Below are 16,614 nucleotides of genomic sequence, written 5' to 3' on the forward strand. Positions count from 1 at the left end.
TCTCCTGTTAAAAAGGAGTTCTTTCTGAATTTTATAAATAAACATTTAAAAGAAAAAGGAGTTCTTCCTTCTCACCTTTGCCAAATGGTAAATGGTCTGACAGTTGGGGTTGTCCCCCTAAAATTACAGTCTTTACCTTAAAACAAAAAGCACCTCAGGACAACTGTTGTTATGAACTGCTTTGAAATAAAATTGACCCAGAGGCACAAAATCCATATTACTTCAAAGACCATGTCTTCCTCATTAGTGCTGCTCAGAAACTCTTAAGGCCTTTCACCTAAGCTGCTCCAGTGAAGCTTCTCAGTGTCTATCAGATCAGATGCATCAAGCTGGACAGTAGTGTCAATTTGTGAAACTGTGTGCAAGGTGAAGAACAGTAATCATTAGACCCAGTCATGCTTCAGAGCCTTGGTGAAATATTCTTTACTGTTATGCACCAGCAGAGGGGTTTAGCTAATCAACACACACAGCTACAGTAAATCCTCTGTGTTTTCCTACCACCTGTGCCAGCCAAGTAAAAAATTTACCAGTGCAAAATACTTTTAAGTGCTTCTGTGGTCACGTCAGCTTGTATCTCGTGCTTAAAGTTAAACTAGAACTTTATGATACCCGTGCATACACCCATCTGATCTTAAGTGTGTTTGATAAGCAAACCAATAAATGCAATCCACTGTTTAGTGCAGCGAGGCTTGTCTGGCTTACCACTCAACCAGCAAATCCATTTTAGGAGTTTTGGTTATTGAAGTGAATGTTTAGTCCAAAAGCTTGCAGAAGGAGCCAAAAGCAGCACAAAACCCTCCAGATTTTTAATGTAAAATGTTTGTTTATTTCTCAAAGTTATACAGATACAATAAAGCAAGAAATCAACAATATAAAACCAGCCGTACACTGCAGATAAAAACACTCACAAGATTCACAATGAATAAAAATGATTTGACAAATTAAAGGTGCATTATTTCTCACAAGATATACCATTATTGATTCTAATTTACAATGACGTTCATGATTGGATTAAAATATATCAGGTGGTATTCTTCAAGTAATTCAAGTAATTAAAATAAAAACTAAAGTCTACCAAAATGGCTCTACGATTCTTACCACATAAACATGGCTAGTTTTGTTCTTTCTGTAAATAAGTTAGAAGTTTTCATAGTGATGTATGAAATGGGCCTGATCCCTCTTGTTCATCTGCTGGCAAGCTTTCTCCACATTTTTGGTCAGTCCTGGAGGACCACAGCTGAACACACCAATTTTACCCACCTAAAGAAAATGACACAAATTCAGACGTTAGAATAATCCACTCATGTCGTCCGTCGTGTAAATAAGGACGGATGAAGGCCTGACCTCTGGATGAACCTCCTGCAGGGAGCTAAAAAAGGAGACGAAGGGCGGGCGGCCAAAGTGGGTGACGGACCTGAGGCCGGTGAAGAGGCTGCGGTTCCACACTTTTTGAAAATGGCGCTCGCACACGTACTGCACACACAAAGATGGGGAAATTCAAGTAGTGAGTACAGTACTCATGTGAATCCTGACAAGAGTTATCACTTCATTTGCTTTAAAAGTGTCGTTAGACTGCCTTTCAGGGCAGCTGGGATTCAGTCTCAGCAGCCTTCCTGTGTCTCATTCTAGTGGAGCTTTCAATTACAGGTTCATTGTAGCTTGTTTTTTTGTTTTCTACACTGATTGCAGCAGTCCTGTAGTATCTTGCTGTTTAAGACACTCACCAAACTCTGAAAACTAAGCAAGATGTCAGTCTTACATGTTTACAGAAACACGCACCAGGTTCAGGGATACTACTCACTTTATGTTTCTGTTTGGTTGTTAATCTTGTTTTCTTTGGTTCTCTAGTTTTGTGACCCGTGACCATTAAAACACTAAGTCTCTGGTTGTTTAATGTTAGCCCACTTATTAACTTTCCTCACATGGGAAGATTGATAGCGGTTTGGGTAATTACAATAAATTTGCATACTTTTGCATGCTACTAGTGGGATTCAAACAGATCTATACGCTATGCATAATATCATTTTTCACACTCTAAGAGATGCATCGAGGGCACCGGTATATTGCCTAAGGACACTTTTTGACATGTTAAATGGAGGAGCTTTCTAATTAATGGATGACTCAAAACTTCAGCTAAAAGTCTGGAAACCAGAGAATACAGCCCCTGAAACTCGGTCATGTGCTCTATCCTACTTGTTTGACCAGTAAAAAGTGGTTTCAAAGGAGCACTTGCTCTGACTGTTCAATAGGAACAAAGCAAATTCTAATCCTGCCCATAAAAGCGATTCTGCTAAGAAATCAGCAAAGTAAAGGTTTTATAAAAAATAGACAAATAAGACATAATGTGTTTAATAGCCAGCTTTACAGATGTTTTGCACAGGTTAGCTTCCTTTTTAGAAGGTGAGTGACATGAATCTTGTCATCTAACTCTCATCAAGGCATTTGATATCCTAAAACAGGTTTGGCCAACCACAGGCCTTGAGGGCCGGTGTCCTGCAGGTTTTAGAGCTCACCCTGGGTCAACACACCTGAATCAAATGATTAGTTCATTACCAGGCCTCTGGAGAACTTCAAGACATGTTGAGGAGGTCATTTAGCCCTTTAAATCAGCTGTGATGGATCAAAGACACATCTACAACCTGCAGGACACCGGCCCTCGAGGCCTGGGTTTGAACACCACTGTCCTAAACAATCCCTTTAATGCAAATATTGATTTAATTGTTTGATAAAAGTTTAAATACATTTCACTACACTCTCTATTTCATGTGATACTTTGAAATGGTGACTGCAGATCTCACCAGCATGGTCGTGCGCAGGTCGAACTTTTCAGCCACCTGAGTGATATAAATGTGGACCGACACCAGATCCTGAGTGTCCATTTCTTCCACCTCCCGGATGATGTCTGACACCCACTCAAACTGACGCTGTGTCCGTGTCACCCAGATGAAGTAAACCTGAAAAAGTACAGGACTGTTAGCAGGAGAATTTCAAGATAAAATGTGTTTCAGGTTGTTTCATTCACAACTCACTTTTTTGCACAAAATCTTGGACTTGACAGAGGACTTGAACACCAGGTCTTTGAGAATTGAAGTGAACGGGGTGACTCCAATTCCTCCTCCCACCAGAACAGACACCTCAAAGTCAATCCACTCCTGATGGCCCTCGCCAAAAGGTCCATCCAAGTACAGCTTAGGGTGAAATGAAAGATGAATACCAGTGCCATGAAAATAATTGAGATTCAGATGAAACCACATGCAAAAACAACCTACCTTTGGAAAAGCTCCAAGCTCCAGCAGGTTTTCCTCGGTGTAGAGCTCTCTGAGCTGGCTGGTCCACGGCCCCACAGCTCGGATGTGCAGGCTCAACGTCTCTTCGTGAGGAGCTGATGTGAGAGTGAATGGGTGGTACTCATCCGTGCCCAACATCAGACATGCTATGCGAACCCACTGGCCCGAACGGTAAACAAAGCCCTGTGGCCGCTTGAATTCCAGATGTGTCACACCTGCAGGTAGGATAAGTCATGCACAAACACATTGCATGATTTCAGTGAAGACAATGCAACATTTTCATTACCAGAGATTGAAATCAGGTCGAGACAGAACAATGAGCCATTTAATAGAGAAAAGCCATGTTTAATCTCCCGAAAGGGTCACCTGATGGCAGCAGCTCAGCTCTGATAACCGGGATCTCCACCTTCTTCCTACTCAGGCTGATTAGTTTGTCCAGGAGGAAGAGCAGGCCAGGTGGGATGAGGTAGATGTGGAAACGAGGCTCTTGAAGCAGAGCGAAACTGCCATGAATAACTGTCTGTCAGGACAAAACCAAAGCTGGTATCACACCGCTGTTCAAAACTGCCTCAGTTGTGCGCTTTAAACCCAAATAGTACTTACAAGAATGTACACAGCAACATAGAGGTAATGGGTGATCCAAAATGCACGAAAACTGATGCGACGGAAATAGTGTGAGGCAAAAACGTACATAAATGCGAACGCAAAGAGAAGCAAGACCCCCGTCATTCCTATAAGAAAAGAAAAATGCAGAGCAAGCAAATTAATTATTAACAAAGTAATACTGCCGCATGTCTGTAATTAACTGTTTCATAGCATACCTGGAACAGTTTGAAAGAACCACCAGTACCACTTGGGAGGAAGTTCAGACCTAAAAGGAAAACACGCTAAACATAAACTGGGATAAAATTCCAAAATCTGCTACATCTAAGGTTTCATTTGAAGTCTTACCCGTTGTTTGATACGACTTTTGGGAAGAGACAAGATAGGATGTTAAGGTCGCTGACGGAGAAGACGTAGATGTTGACCACGTGGCCCAAACTGTGAACAACTGTAATGAAAACACAGACACCAGTGAGCACGACACGAATATTTATATCACCAAACATCAAATCCTGACCATCCTTCCCAGAAATACCGACTTGAGAGGATGATGGCACTCATGGCCATAAAGCGATGAAAGTCAATGGCAGCGTCAAAGGGGATGTATCGATTCAGGAAGGTCTCTCGGCCGAGCGTGATGAGGTTGCGACACACGGTGAGAAGCATGTAAGGAAACAGAAAGGAGATGGCAGCGGCTGAACCACGGGACACGATGATACCCACCATGGATGTCTCGGGGACACCTGTAGATACAGCCTGCAAGCCATAGTCTGCGCACAGTAATTGTATTCAGATTAGATGGGGGGGAAGGAACATGCTACTGGGTCGTGATGCAGTGGGGACACACAAGGAAGATTTCCACTCACAGTAACATCTTTCAAGTGCAACACCAGCTGTGATGCCGTACACGATGATGAAGCACACAATGTGACGGCGATAATTCTCAACGAAACGTTTGAACTGCTGGATTTTCTGCTGGACCGGGTTCTTTATGTACTTCTCGCGCTTTGGCTTCACATAGACATTTGGAGTATGGACGTGTAACCTGAAAACAGTTGAACCTGTTACATTTTATTCAAAATGTCTTGTTTCTCAATCTAAGTGTTAAAACAGATGCAAAAAGAAAACAGAAAACATGCAAACACCGCAGAAAAAGGTCCCACCCGGCTGGTGGATATGAACGTTTCCTGCTGTGAGGCAACACTGCTAACCACTGCCCCACCTAGTACGTGCGTCATTAATCTAGCACACTGAAGTATGTGTGTTAATCTAACTTCAAAGTGTTGCAGCATCATAAAAAGCAGCAATTTGTTTTTATATTTTTACAACCAACACACAGTTACATTGTCAGGCATTGTGTTTACTTGTCGATTTGAAAGGTGATTCAGGTGTGCAGCAGGGCACACCTCAGTGATGTATAAGACTAACACTACACAAGCAAGGATTCAACTGGCAAGGACTGAACTTTCTTTCTTTCTTTCTTTCTTTCTTTCTTTCTTTCTTTCTTTCTTTCTTTCTTTCTTTCACATGCTTGCTGAGTGGAGTTGAAATGCAAGGAAAGGATCCAAGTGAAGGAAGCCAGGAGGCATGTTAGCACAGTGACAAGCAGTCAATGTCTCTCTTTAAAATTTTTCACGTCTTACTTTGAAGACTACTTTTCTTGTGTGCCTTCTTTTGGTTTCACTTCCCGTCTTTGTCTCTTCCCTTGTTGTTGTCTGCTCTGCTGCTCTCACAAGTGTGTACTTATTCTGTGTGTCCATCAGTCCTTCAATGTGATTGGGCCTTGTCTTTGTCACTCACGGCATCTTCTGCTACTTAGGCTTGTGCCTTTTTTTAAGTTTTGCCCCATTTTCCTTTAGTTTGTTTTCTATTTGTTTACTTTGAGTGTTGAACTTCATTAGCCTAATTAAGGCTCACCTTTGGTTTTGCATTTAGGTTGTCTTGTAAATACACTTCACACACCAAGTATGGTTTTATTTAAAGCTGTGTTACACTTTTGTCTTTCTCGGTATTCATAATTTTCATTCTTTAAAGAACTTAAAGAAACCATACCTTTTCCGTTTGCGTATCTCTGGTCCGTCTGTCTTGTGACTGCTGAAAAAAAGCAAAACAATATTGAACATCATAGAAATACAAGCTGGATAAAAGAAATAAATAATCCCTGATTTTTGTCTTAAGTATTACAAACATTTTTGATGTGAATGAGTTATGACATCCAGTTTTCTCACCTGTTTGCCGGACAAATGAAGGATACTCTCTGGTCTCGACTCAGCTTCTTCTTCCCCTGTTTCTCCATCCCTGTGCACATGCCAGACACACAACTGCATCAGACAAGGTCAGAAAAAGGAGGATGCTCTTAAACAAAACTTTCTCCAACCTTTGACATTGAGCTGAGCAAATTGCAGCTCCTTCTCGTGATCCCGCAGCAGAAAATGAAAGTCCTCCCACGAGATTTTCTCCTTGTCATCAAAGCCCGCGGCCTGCATCATGGCCTTGATGCCGTCCTCTGCCTGACTCTTTGAAAGAGCACCGTTGGAGATTTCTATGAAAGACCTGCAATTCATCAAAAGGTTGAAAATGACCCATAAAACACACAGAATAAATGTGGTGCACTCATAAAAAAAGGGAAAGACCAAACCTGAGCATCCTGGCAAATTCTTCTTTTGATAAGAAACCAGTTTCGCCAATGTCGTTCATAGAAAACATGAGTTTGGATTTTTCCTCTGGAGACCCTGAACACATACACATATCATCAGACATCAGAATTTAGACATCTATCAACCAGCAAAACAAAAAAAATTAAAGGAAGACTTTTTAATCAAAGTACAGCATCAGGTCAGTTAAACTTCTGGGATATTGATCTGGTCAGTTAAGTAGCAGAGGGGCTTGTTAATCAGTTTCAGTTCCTTTGGAGTTAACAGGTGCACCAGAGGTGCAGCAATGAAACAACCCCCAAAACAGGAATGATTTAGGGGGTTGTTTTCAGACTTTTTATTCACAACTTTTGCATTTGGCTATAGTCAGTGTAACTACTGGTAGCACGAGGCGATACCTGAACCCTACAGAGGTTGCACAGGTAGTTCAGCTCCTCCAGGACAACATATGTGCCGTTACTAGAAAGTTTACTACTTCACCCAGCACAGTCTCAAGACAATGGAGGAGATGCCAGGAAACGGGCAGAAAGCTGGACAGAAGTTTCTTAACCCATCAGCGGGATCAGTATCTGCTCCTTTGTGCAAAGAGGAGCTGGATGAGCGCTGCCAGAGCAAGAAAATGACAACCAGCAGGCCAGTGGTGTGAACGTCCCTGTCCAAACAATCACATATAGACTTCATGAGGGTGATCTGAGGGCCCAACATCCTCACAGGCCCCCGTGTTCACTTCCTGCCAGTGGAGCCCGATTGTCAGTTGGCATAGAATACCAGAAGTGGCAGGTCCACCTCTGCTGGCCTGTGCTTTCACAGATGAGAGCAGGTTCACACATTAACTGTCTGAGCTAAATCCAGTAGAACACTTCTGGGACACCAGTTTGCACCTCAAACTGTCCAGGAGCTCAGTGATGCCTTGGTCAATCTGGGAGGAGATCCCCCAGGACATCATCTGTCATCTCATTAGGAACATGATGCGATGTTATCAGTGATGGGCACAAACAGGTAGCGTCGATACAAACTACTGAGTACCATTTTGAGTTGCTTGGCAAACTGGACTAGCCTGCCTCATCATTTTTCACTTTGATTTTTGTGGTGTTTTTGAATTCAGCCCTCTGTATGTTGATCATTTTCATTTCATTATGCAATGTGGCATCCTGTCATTCCTAAATGAGATGTGTTGCTTTATTTTTTGGAGCAGTGTATCTACAGTGTAACTGCTTTCATGTGTGTGACTGATGTTCTTCATTTTTACTTGAAGTTGGACTGTTTTTCATGATGCTTTAAATTCTGGAAACCCATTCTTGTTTGTTGTTTTGGAGTTGTTGTTGTTGTTTTTTAAATTACTATTAAAAGAATTTAAAATTGTAGATGCACTTTTAGAGCCGTGGCTAAAAAGCAGAGCATACTTTGAAGTCACCAGTTTTACCTTTCATAAAGATAACAATAACATCCAGAAACTCTTGAAAGGAGAGGTAGCCATTGCCATCTTTATCAGCTAGTGTAAACATGGAGTCCACAAATAAGGAATCGGATTTGAGGCCAAGTGCATCAGCAAACTCCGACGCCGTCAGCTCACACTGGAGAACCTCCCTGGCTTTCTTGTGGGATATGCCACTCATGTCTCCGGCGTCACACTTCTCTATTTCCAAGACCTGTGAGGGAAGTGTTATTACATGTCACCATAGTGTCATTACTAATATCACAAACGTCAGCAGCATAATGTCATGGCAGGTGAGATCACAATCAAGACCAACAATTAGTTCTGTTGGTTTGTGGTCTGTCTAATTTGACCTTCAACTAGAATTGACGACATTTTGCGGCTAAGCACAAAGCTGCTACCACAGTTGAGAGGAGACAGAATGACATAAACATCCAGAAGGTGACTGTACCTTGGAGAAAGCATGGCGAATGAAAGTTTCAACAATCTGAGCCCTCTGCTCTCTGGTCAAAGCCTCCTTCAGCAGTCTCTTCTCCCTCATCTCTCTGACTTTAACCTCCGGCCTGACGTCTGTCACGTCTGGGCGCAGTTGCCTGACAAATTCCATACGTTTGCTCTCTTCATCAAAAAACAGCACCTGAATGTGTAAAACATTATTTAAAAAGGAAGAGGGTGATAAAAGCAATGGATTTTAATGATGCATGCATGCATCTAGGACCAGATGAGGTGAAAAAAAAGGGGGGCATCACTTTGTCAGCGAGAACGTTGGTGCCTGCACCAGATGCTGCAGGGGCATTTCTGGGTTTTTGGTAATCTGATTACAACTGTATCCATAGGTTAAAACCATCTTATCCCAGTACTCACCAGGTCATACTCTTTTGGCACTTTGAGCAGCAAAGCCTTCTGCTGACAGTCGTTGGAGAGAACGACATCTAGGTAGTCCTGATTGCGCAGACTGATGCAGCGGTGAGCAGTTCCAGATCTGTCACAGACCTGCAGCCTCCGCTTCTCATCGATCTCCACGCTGACGGGCTGCAACTGTTTTTTATGACCCTGCCACTCGTATGCTAGAGAACATAAGCAGAATGAGATGAAGGTTGTGATAGCTTTCTGGATAAAATATGGAGGAGTCTAAAAGAACATGAAGCAGAGAAAAACTAAAAAAAATCCATTTTGGTTACCACTTTGTCTTCTTTAACCATCTCCAGCTTTTCTTGTTTCTAGTAGGTTTAAGGTCAACTATATCCTTAGTTTCATTAATATTATTAGATGACATATTTTTACAGTTATATTCACACGACTGGCTCATTTTTTTAATGAGACATAAATCATAGCTGATGACATAAACTGACATTGATCTAACCCAACAATGGACACTGCAAATAAATAACATTTGAAGCTTTTCCTTTTAAATCTTATTTTGATTTCATACCACTGAGTCCCACAGCCGGCTCATCTGTTCTGTCACCAGCTTTCCTTCTTCTTTGGAACTTCCTGTAGCGATACTTTCTTAGATACGCCACCATAGAGGCCACCAGAAAACTCACTGTAAAGGAAAACAATCAAATGCTTCACAATCAAATCGGCGTTTTTGCCAGGCAAGAAGATAGCGAGACCGTGACGATACTTACCAACAGGGAAAAGGAACATGACAATAACAAATATCCCAAAGCCAGCCCTGCTCCCATCAAAGTAATCAAGTTTTGTGGCATTAGTGCAAGAATGGAGCATTGATGCATTTAGCTGTGTGGGTTGAGGGCAGGGGTCACCTAATGACAACAAAGAGAGCTTTTTTTATTTTTAAAGGACATATTTATATATAAAACTGAAACTTTTTGATTATAGACTTAATTTATTTGTACCAGCCTTCCAGAAGAATACGTTATTCTGTATATGTGAGGCCTCTGCACTTGTCACCGCAATAAGGACGTCACGATACGTCACACTGCGAATCGCTTGGATCTCCTTATCCGTAAACAAACTGGAACCCCAAGAAAAAAACACTGAGACGACTAACTCAAATACAGTGAGTTTTCTGTTCAGAAGTTTGTAAATGTAAAGGATAAAATATTCTCTTTCTACTGTATGAGGAAACTGAAATTACCCATTCTGCTTATTCTCAAACCAAAAGCGGTCTCCATTTCTTATACGCTCAAACTGATCCAGCACAATAGCGGAGAAAACAGGACCCGGCCCATCAAGAGTTTCCAGCAGTCCTCCAGGGAAGAGCTCCAGCTTTGAGATGTCTCCATTATACAGTTCTGCAATGTCGCGGAGCAACTGTTGCAACAACACACACGTTTAATTCCCAGGATTAATGCCCAACTTTCTTTACTGTGTGTTTGGTTTTCAGATTTGTACCTGTGGGTTGGTGTGGTTGAGCTCAGGATTAATATCCTCAAATTTGTTTACAGGAGGCAAATCCAGAGCCTTTCTAATCTCAGTATAACTCCGTAGACCAAAGTCTCTTCCTCGCTGGATGGTCATAGCCACCAGATCTGTCCGGGTGAACCTCAATGGTCCGTACATAAAATCTATCAAAGTATAAATAAAATCAGAGCACTGGATATTTATTTATTTATTGGGTAGTGAATAAGAAAGACTAAAAACCTCTCAAGTCCTCCACAACAATATTATCTTCTCTCTCTGCAATCTGGGAGGCCATTCCCATGAGGAGGTCATCTACATCCTGGCTTTTCTTCATATTAACGTCCTGGAAAAAAATGAATGATAGAAACATTTTAAAATCTAGGAATGGGAAGTGCATAGTATAGTAGTTCATGCTTTAAATTCTGTCACATGCACAATACTGTACACAGAAAAAAATGCCTCTCTATGCTCTTCTTTTCTCTCCCCTCTTTCCATCACCCTTTAACCAGTCATGGTGAAACTCAGAGACTCGGGTTGTTTTTTGTTCTTGGACCAAGATAAACTGATAACTGATTAAACTGACATCATAAGAAACTGAAGGTTGACATCCAATAAATAGTCTATTGGTAACACATTTTCCTTTCTTTTCCTTTTTGTTTGGGGTGTTGAACTATTTCATTTCTTTCTAGTTTTTACATTCATTTCGATTGTTTAAATTATTTTTGTGGTATATTTGAGTTGTTTATTTTACTTGAAAGTATTCCTACTTTAACAAAAAGCCAAATGGAACTGAACAAGACATTTACATAAAGCTAATTTTCTGTTTCATAAACCTGCGGTCCTGTGTGTTGTGTGTGTTGGAGGTCTTATTTACTCCTACAGAGTTTCCTGCTGCCAGTCTCCTTCCCAAACCTAGTAGATCAGTGAGCGTGAATCTGAGTAAATCTGTGATAATTCTAAACTGGAAGGTCCTAGGTCTAAGATTCTTGATACAAGCCCTAGATTCAGATATTGTAGATAATATACTTGGTGCCAGCAGTGTAGATCACTTTATTAAGACAGAGGGACACACGTCACGTCCAGGTTACAATGGCAAAAGCCAAAATGGAGTTCTTCTTCCACACTGTCACCAAGTGCTTCCTCACGCTGTTTGATTACTGGGGTTCTGTCATTAATACTGTACACTCTTTGCCTTTTCAAATCACCTTGATAAAACTCTTACGGTGAACTGGCAGCATTTACATAAAACTGAACTGATTAAATATCTTTTCAGTCATTCTTGGGATTTGTCTCTTTCTGTGTTTCCACAAAAAGAAATTAACAACTACTTTGATCCTGCTCTCACTAAAAATCTTTAATACAAATAAGAACATCAAAAAGAAAGCTGGTGGTGAAGCGTGTGGTGCACTAGCAAACTTAATAAAATGCAGCAGTCTAAACAAAACATACGTGACGTTTCCAAAAGCTGTTACAAAGGCGCATTGCTGGCGATGTGCTCCCATCGATGTTGATAATTTCCCGAAAATGGCAGGTTCTGTTTCTGTAGGAAAACAAAGCGACAATGCACAGTTATTCTCACGGCATCTAGATGTAGGGTTTTACATGGTGTCTAACAATATTCACAGCAGGATACTGAGCTTTTATTATTTCTCGCCAAAGGAAATATGGGAAGCAGTGGTATGTTTCTTTAAACTTGAGAGGCATGTTCCCCATTCCCCCTGTTCCCAGTGGTCCCAGGAAATAAAGAATCATTACCTCATGTAAACACCAGGTGGAGCCATAGTGATACCAAACCGTATGGCAGCAGCCTGAAACTCAGGCGAGATCCCTGGATCAACAAACTTCTGGTAACCTGCATACATATAAGTCAGAACATAATAAAAACAAAGTGAAAAAAAGAGAGTGACAACAACAACAGAGTGAGAATTACTCCTCAAGCATGCAAACTTCTACCGCAGTGAGCCAACAAACGCAGTGAATAGAAGAAACAGTGAAAAAGTGACTGAGGTGATGGGATCATCTGACCATTATCTTCTAACTTTCTTCAGCCGTGGCTGCTTATTCAGCACAAGAAGAAGACTCGGGTTAATGCTTTGCTGACGGCACACACTTTTTGTCAAACTCCACCACCGATGGCTCACCTCACCACGGCTTGTGGTCACCGGTGCATGACCTGTTCTTCCCTGCTTCTACATGCAAAAGCACTTTGGCTGATTCTTACCTGGGTAGGGAGGAAGCTTTTTGCCATTAAGGTACGCAGGCAGCCATTCATAGAGAGCAATATTCTGTGTGGAAACAAGGCAGGAAAAACAGTCAGTTTTTTATGTTTAAACTGTGTATGAACCAGGCATAACGCAGTAGATTGATGTGATAATGAATCCAGTAGCTTACATTTTAAAAATAATTAATTGCGGGTGAATGATCTATTGTTCTAAAAACAACTAAAAACATCAAGACATGGTCACTGCGGTTCATGACAGCTTGCGCAGGGAGCAGAAGTGCTAATCAAATGAGTGAGGGATGATGCAGTCGCCTTTAACGACCACCTAGCATTGATGCAACCTTCTTCTCTCAAGAGTGCAAATTAAATCAGCATCTGTGCAGCGAGAGGATTACGTGGAGACTTTTCCATCTACCTGGAATGTGGCCACAACGGTCTTCCTGGCGTTTTGAAACAGCTCCTCGTCTGACCACTCTGGGTGATTGTTGTGGAGTTTGGAGGCGATATGATTGTGGTACCGAAACCAGATAATCCCCTCTGCTGCTGTGAACACGTTCTCGTTAGCCCAGGCATTTCCCAACTCTGGGCAGAAAAGAAGACAGAAAATCTAGCAAATTCTCCTCTGCCATCATCTCATTTGGCATTATTATCACAACACAATATACAGAAATTGCCTTTACAGTTAATATTTTAAAATAAAAATCAACCCAACGATCATTAATATTCCATGCATCTTTAGCCAAGTGTCCATTTCATTTTGTGTTGATTTTTCAAGATCTCTGACCACTAATAGAACGATAATTTAGCTACTTGTTTTTAAGGACGTGACAACAGAGTGGTGACAAAAGGAGAAGATCCTCCCCAGACAGCCAACAAAAACACTGGTTTCATGACACCTGTATGCCATCTTCTCTGCTATAAAGAAAGGGATTTACTGTGGTTGGCGTGACAGGCCATTTACAAAACAACTACAGAGTCATAACCCACGTCAGTCTGGGCCTCCCTTGACTCACCCTGGCAGACTGTAACACAGACTGAGGGTGAAGAAGTATTTGCATAAATTTCTTTGGTGTTTGTTTTCTTGATTGGGTGGATATTACTACATAGCGTGCAAAGAGAGTTATGTGATTTGGACATATATAATGTGCAATCACAATGATTTAGTGACGCTTACAAAACGAAAACATATACACTGTGTGGCCAAAAGTACTGAGGCACCTGCAATTTTAACTTAGAGGGGCTGCTCGACCATGGAAACCCATGGCATGAAGTTCCCAGCTCACCATTCTTGTGCTGATGTTAATGCAGAGGAGGTTTAGACTTCTGCAGTTATTGAGCCAGCAGAGTGTTGGCAATTTGTCCACACTAACTGCCTCACTTGGCAACTCTGTAACTTTACACGGTCTGCCGCTTTGTGTTGCTATGGTTCCTAAATGCTTGAACTTAGATCTACAGGGAAGAAATTTCACAACCTAATTTGTTGCAATGGTGACAACCTGCTATAGTATCACACTCAAATCCAGTGAGCTCTTCAGAATGACCCAATCTTACACAACTGTCTACAAAGGCTGACTCCATGACTGGTGCTTGATTTTATACACCTGTGGTGATAACAGTGTCATCCTGTCTCCCTCTCATCACCCCCAACTGGCTGTGGCAGATCACTACCCTTCCCTGAGCCTGTTTCCGCTGGTGGTTTCTTCCTGTTAAAAGCGAGTTTTTCCTTCCCACTGTCACCAAGTGCGTTTTTAAAGTGGGTCATTTGAGTATTGGGATTTTCTCTCTATCATTCTAGGGTCTTTACCTCACAATATAAAGCACCATGAGATGACTGTTTTTGTGATATGGCACTATATAAATAAAACTGAATTGAATTGAATAAAAACACCTGAATTTAAGAGGTGTGGCCCAATATTTTCCATATAGTGTATGTGAAAAACCTCAGTATCAGTCTCGATATCTAATGACTTCCTCTTACTTTTTTTAAGGAGAAGAAAATATTCAGATAATAGGCAACTGCATTGTTAAGTTTTGGCACACTAAATGTCATCTCTTGCAAACAACATTAAGATTTAAAAAATGTAAAATAATACTACTTGTGTGGGCTTCCCAAACTCCATTTATAGAAAATAATTACGTTTTAAAAAAGCTATTCCCTACATGTTATATGTCCTCCTACATGTAACTATTATAATTACATATAAGAGGGTTAATTTTGTTACTTTTTTATATTATTTATATTTATATTTAGTGATCTTGTCGAATGGGAAATTAGTGTTTGACATTATCAAAACTTTGTTTTTTCACCATAAAGGCCTTGTGCTCCAGCTTCTCTTGTAGAGGGATCAGCAGTGCTCCACATCTGGCGCCCTCCTTTGCTGGGCATGTTCCACTCAGAGCCTGAAGTGAGGAGGCCTCCAGAGAAGCTTCTCAGGGAGTCGGACCAGGAAGTGGAGGGGCCATAAATGGAGCTACCATCTATCCAGGCGGTCACCAAGTTGACCTGTATTGTATAGTGTGTATGTCACATACAAGTCAGGAAAAAACATTTCTCTATAAAACTGCCCACGCAGCTGTTTGCACAGAGACACATTTACTCTGAAGACTGCAGCAGGACCTTAGACGCAACACTAGTTTACAATGTTCACGATTGAATTTGTACCTGTATGCGAGGATTACTGGGACTCTGTCCTGACTCTTTGTCCCACGGTCCTCTTTGGAAGGGCAGGAGGACTTTCCCGGAGGCGGTAGGGTCAAAGACAGGGTCACCTTTTGGGACTGGGATGTGCATGAACTCAGGTGGGCAACCAGGAGTTCTTGAGTCAAAAATTTCAAATGTAACATGATAACCTGAAAAAAATGGAAAATAACTTCCTTTACCTGCTATATACTGTACTACATATATTAGCAGTTGTCAGAGTGAACCAGGCGCTCAGATGAGAGTAAAACTTATTAAACGTGTCCAATAAGGGAAAAGCTGAAAGCGTTTTTTTGTTGTGTTAACTAAGTACTGTGGAAAGTTCACAGTGATTCAGTGGTCATTAAAATGTGTCCAGAATTTGCACATTTATGATGATTTATGATGATTCATCCGGTGAACCATGTCACACACCTCTCCCCTAGATAAGCTGCCTTTATAAAAGTATCGGTATTGTTATTGGTATAGGCGACACTAGCCATGCATTTAATTGTTATCAATTTCCCGACCCGAAATTGAAGTATCGCACACCACTATCTCAGCAGACATCTTGGTAACGCCTCCGAACTCTTATTTTGAAGGATGATCTAAATTAACATTAATTTCAGAGTCAACAAGACGTAAAACTACACACACTGAAACACCAATCAAATCCGACCTTCATAATGCGTGAAAGGTTTGCTGTATTTGCCCTAAATTACGTTTTTAAAAAGTTTCCCCCTTGAAGGTGCACGAGTAAATTTCCAGTCAGGATTCTAGGCGTGCCATGTTTCAGTGTCAGTAATATCTGTGCTTTGTATCCTTCTTTTGCTCAGCGAACCATTTTATTTTACATTATTTATATAGCTTTATATTTACCAAAGAAAAGCGAGAGCACGGTCTGGTTGCGTGTGGAGGGGAGACCCGAGGGCCCCTCCGCCAGCAGCCTACTCAGTCTGCGGGGGTTTGGAAGCAGCGGCTCCTGGACAGGATGGTAGACTCCGTCCCAGTAATGCGCGGGCACGAGGCGCATCAGATGAGTACCTGCGCGAGCACAAGCACAGCGCGGTGATGTAGAGTTTGCAGAGTTCACCGCGGCTGCACACTTGAGCAACTCCGTGACTTACCGACAGCTCCGCGTCGGGGATATCCCAGACTGTTGTACCAGCCGTCAAAGCGAGGAACCTCCCAGGTTATCTCACAGTGCGAACCTGTTCGGTACATGTCGAGCAAATTGGAATTTATTTTACATTAACAAAGTTAAAAGAGTCTGAAAACACAGTCTTTGCTTTCTACTTACGTTCACTAACAGTGAGCACCAAGCCAAACGCAGCACACACACTCCAAACCCATTTACGCAAATCCAT

At 41.6% G+C, this 16,614-nt stretch overlaps 1 protein-coding gene across 1 annotated transcript; it reads right to left on the reverse strand.

Moving 5' to 3' along the window:
- Positions 1 to 966: 966 nt before the first annotated feature.
- On the reverse strand, positions 967 to 16,614 carry duox (dual oxidase). The gene is made up of 33 exons (XM_063481056.1): positions 16,548 to 16,614; positions 16,375 to 16,458; positions 16,127 to 16,291; positions 15,233 to 15,420; positions 14,878 to 15,073; positions 12,986 to 13,152; positions 12,571 to 12,634; positions 12,105 to 12,201; positions 11,799 to 11,889; positions 10,590 to 10,692; positions 10,341 to 10,513; positions 10,084 to 10,259; positions 9,842 to 9,960; positions 9,611 to 9,748; positions 9,412 to 9,525; positions 8,844 to 9,046; positions 8,431 to 8,616; positions 7,968 to 8,193; positions 6,529 to 6,622; positions 6,268 to 6,443; positions 6,119 to 6,188; positions 5,943 to 5,981; positions 4,757 to 4,935; positions 4,430 to 4,660; positions 4,239 to 4,338; positions 4,109 to 4,158; positions 3,891 to 4,018; positions 3,654 to 3,807; positions 3,270 to 3,502; positions 3,030 to 3,188; positions 2,799 to 2,954; positions 1,345 to 1,473; positions 967 to 1,260 (listed from the first exon to the last, which is right to left on the reverse strand). The coding sequence occupies exons 1-33, from the start codon at positions 16,612 to 16,614 to the stop codon at positions 1,138 to 1,140; spliced, it is 4,578 nt and encodes a 1,525-aa protein (XP_063337126.1). The 3' UTR covers positions 967 to 1,137.

Source organism: Pelmatolapia mariae, linkage group LG7 (assembly GCF_036321145.2).
Source record: "Pelmatolapia mariae isolate MD_Pm_ZW linkage group LG7, Pm_UMD_F_2, whole genome shotgun sequence".
Taxonomy (NCBI): Eukaryota; Metazoa; Chordata; class Actinopteri; order Cichliformes; family Cichlidae; genus Pelmatolapia; species Pelmatolapia mariae.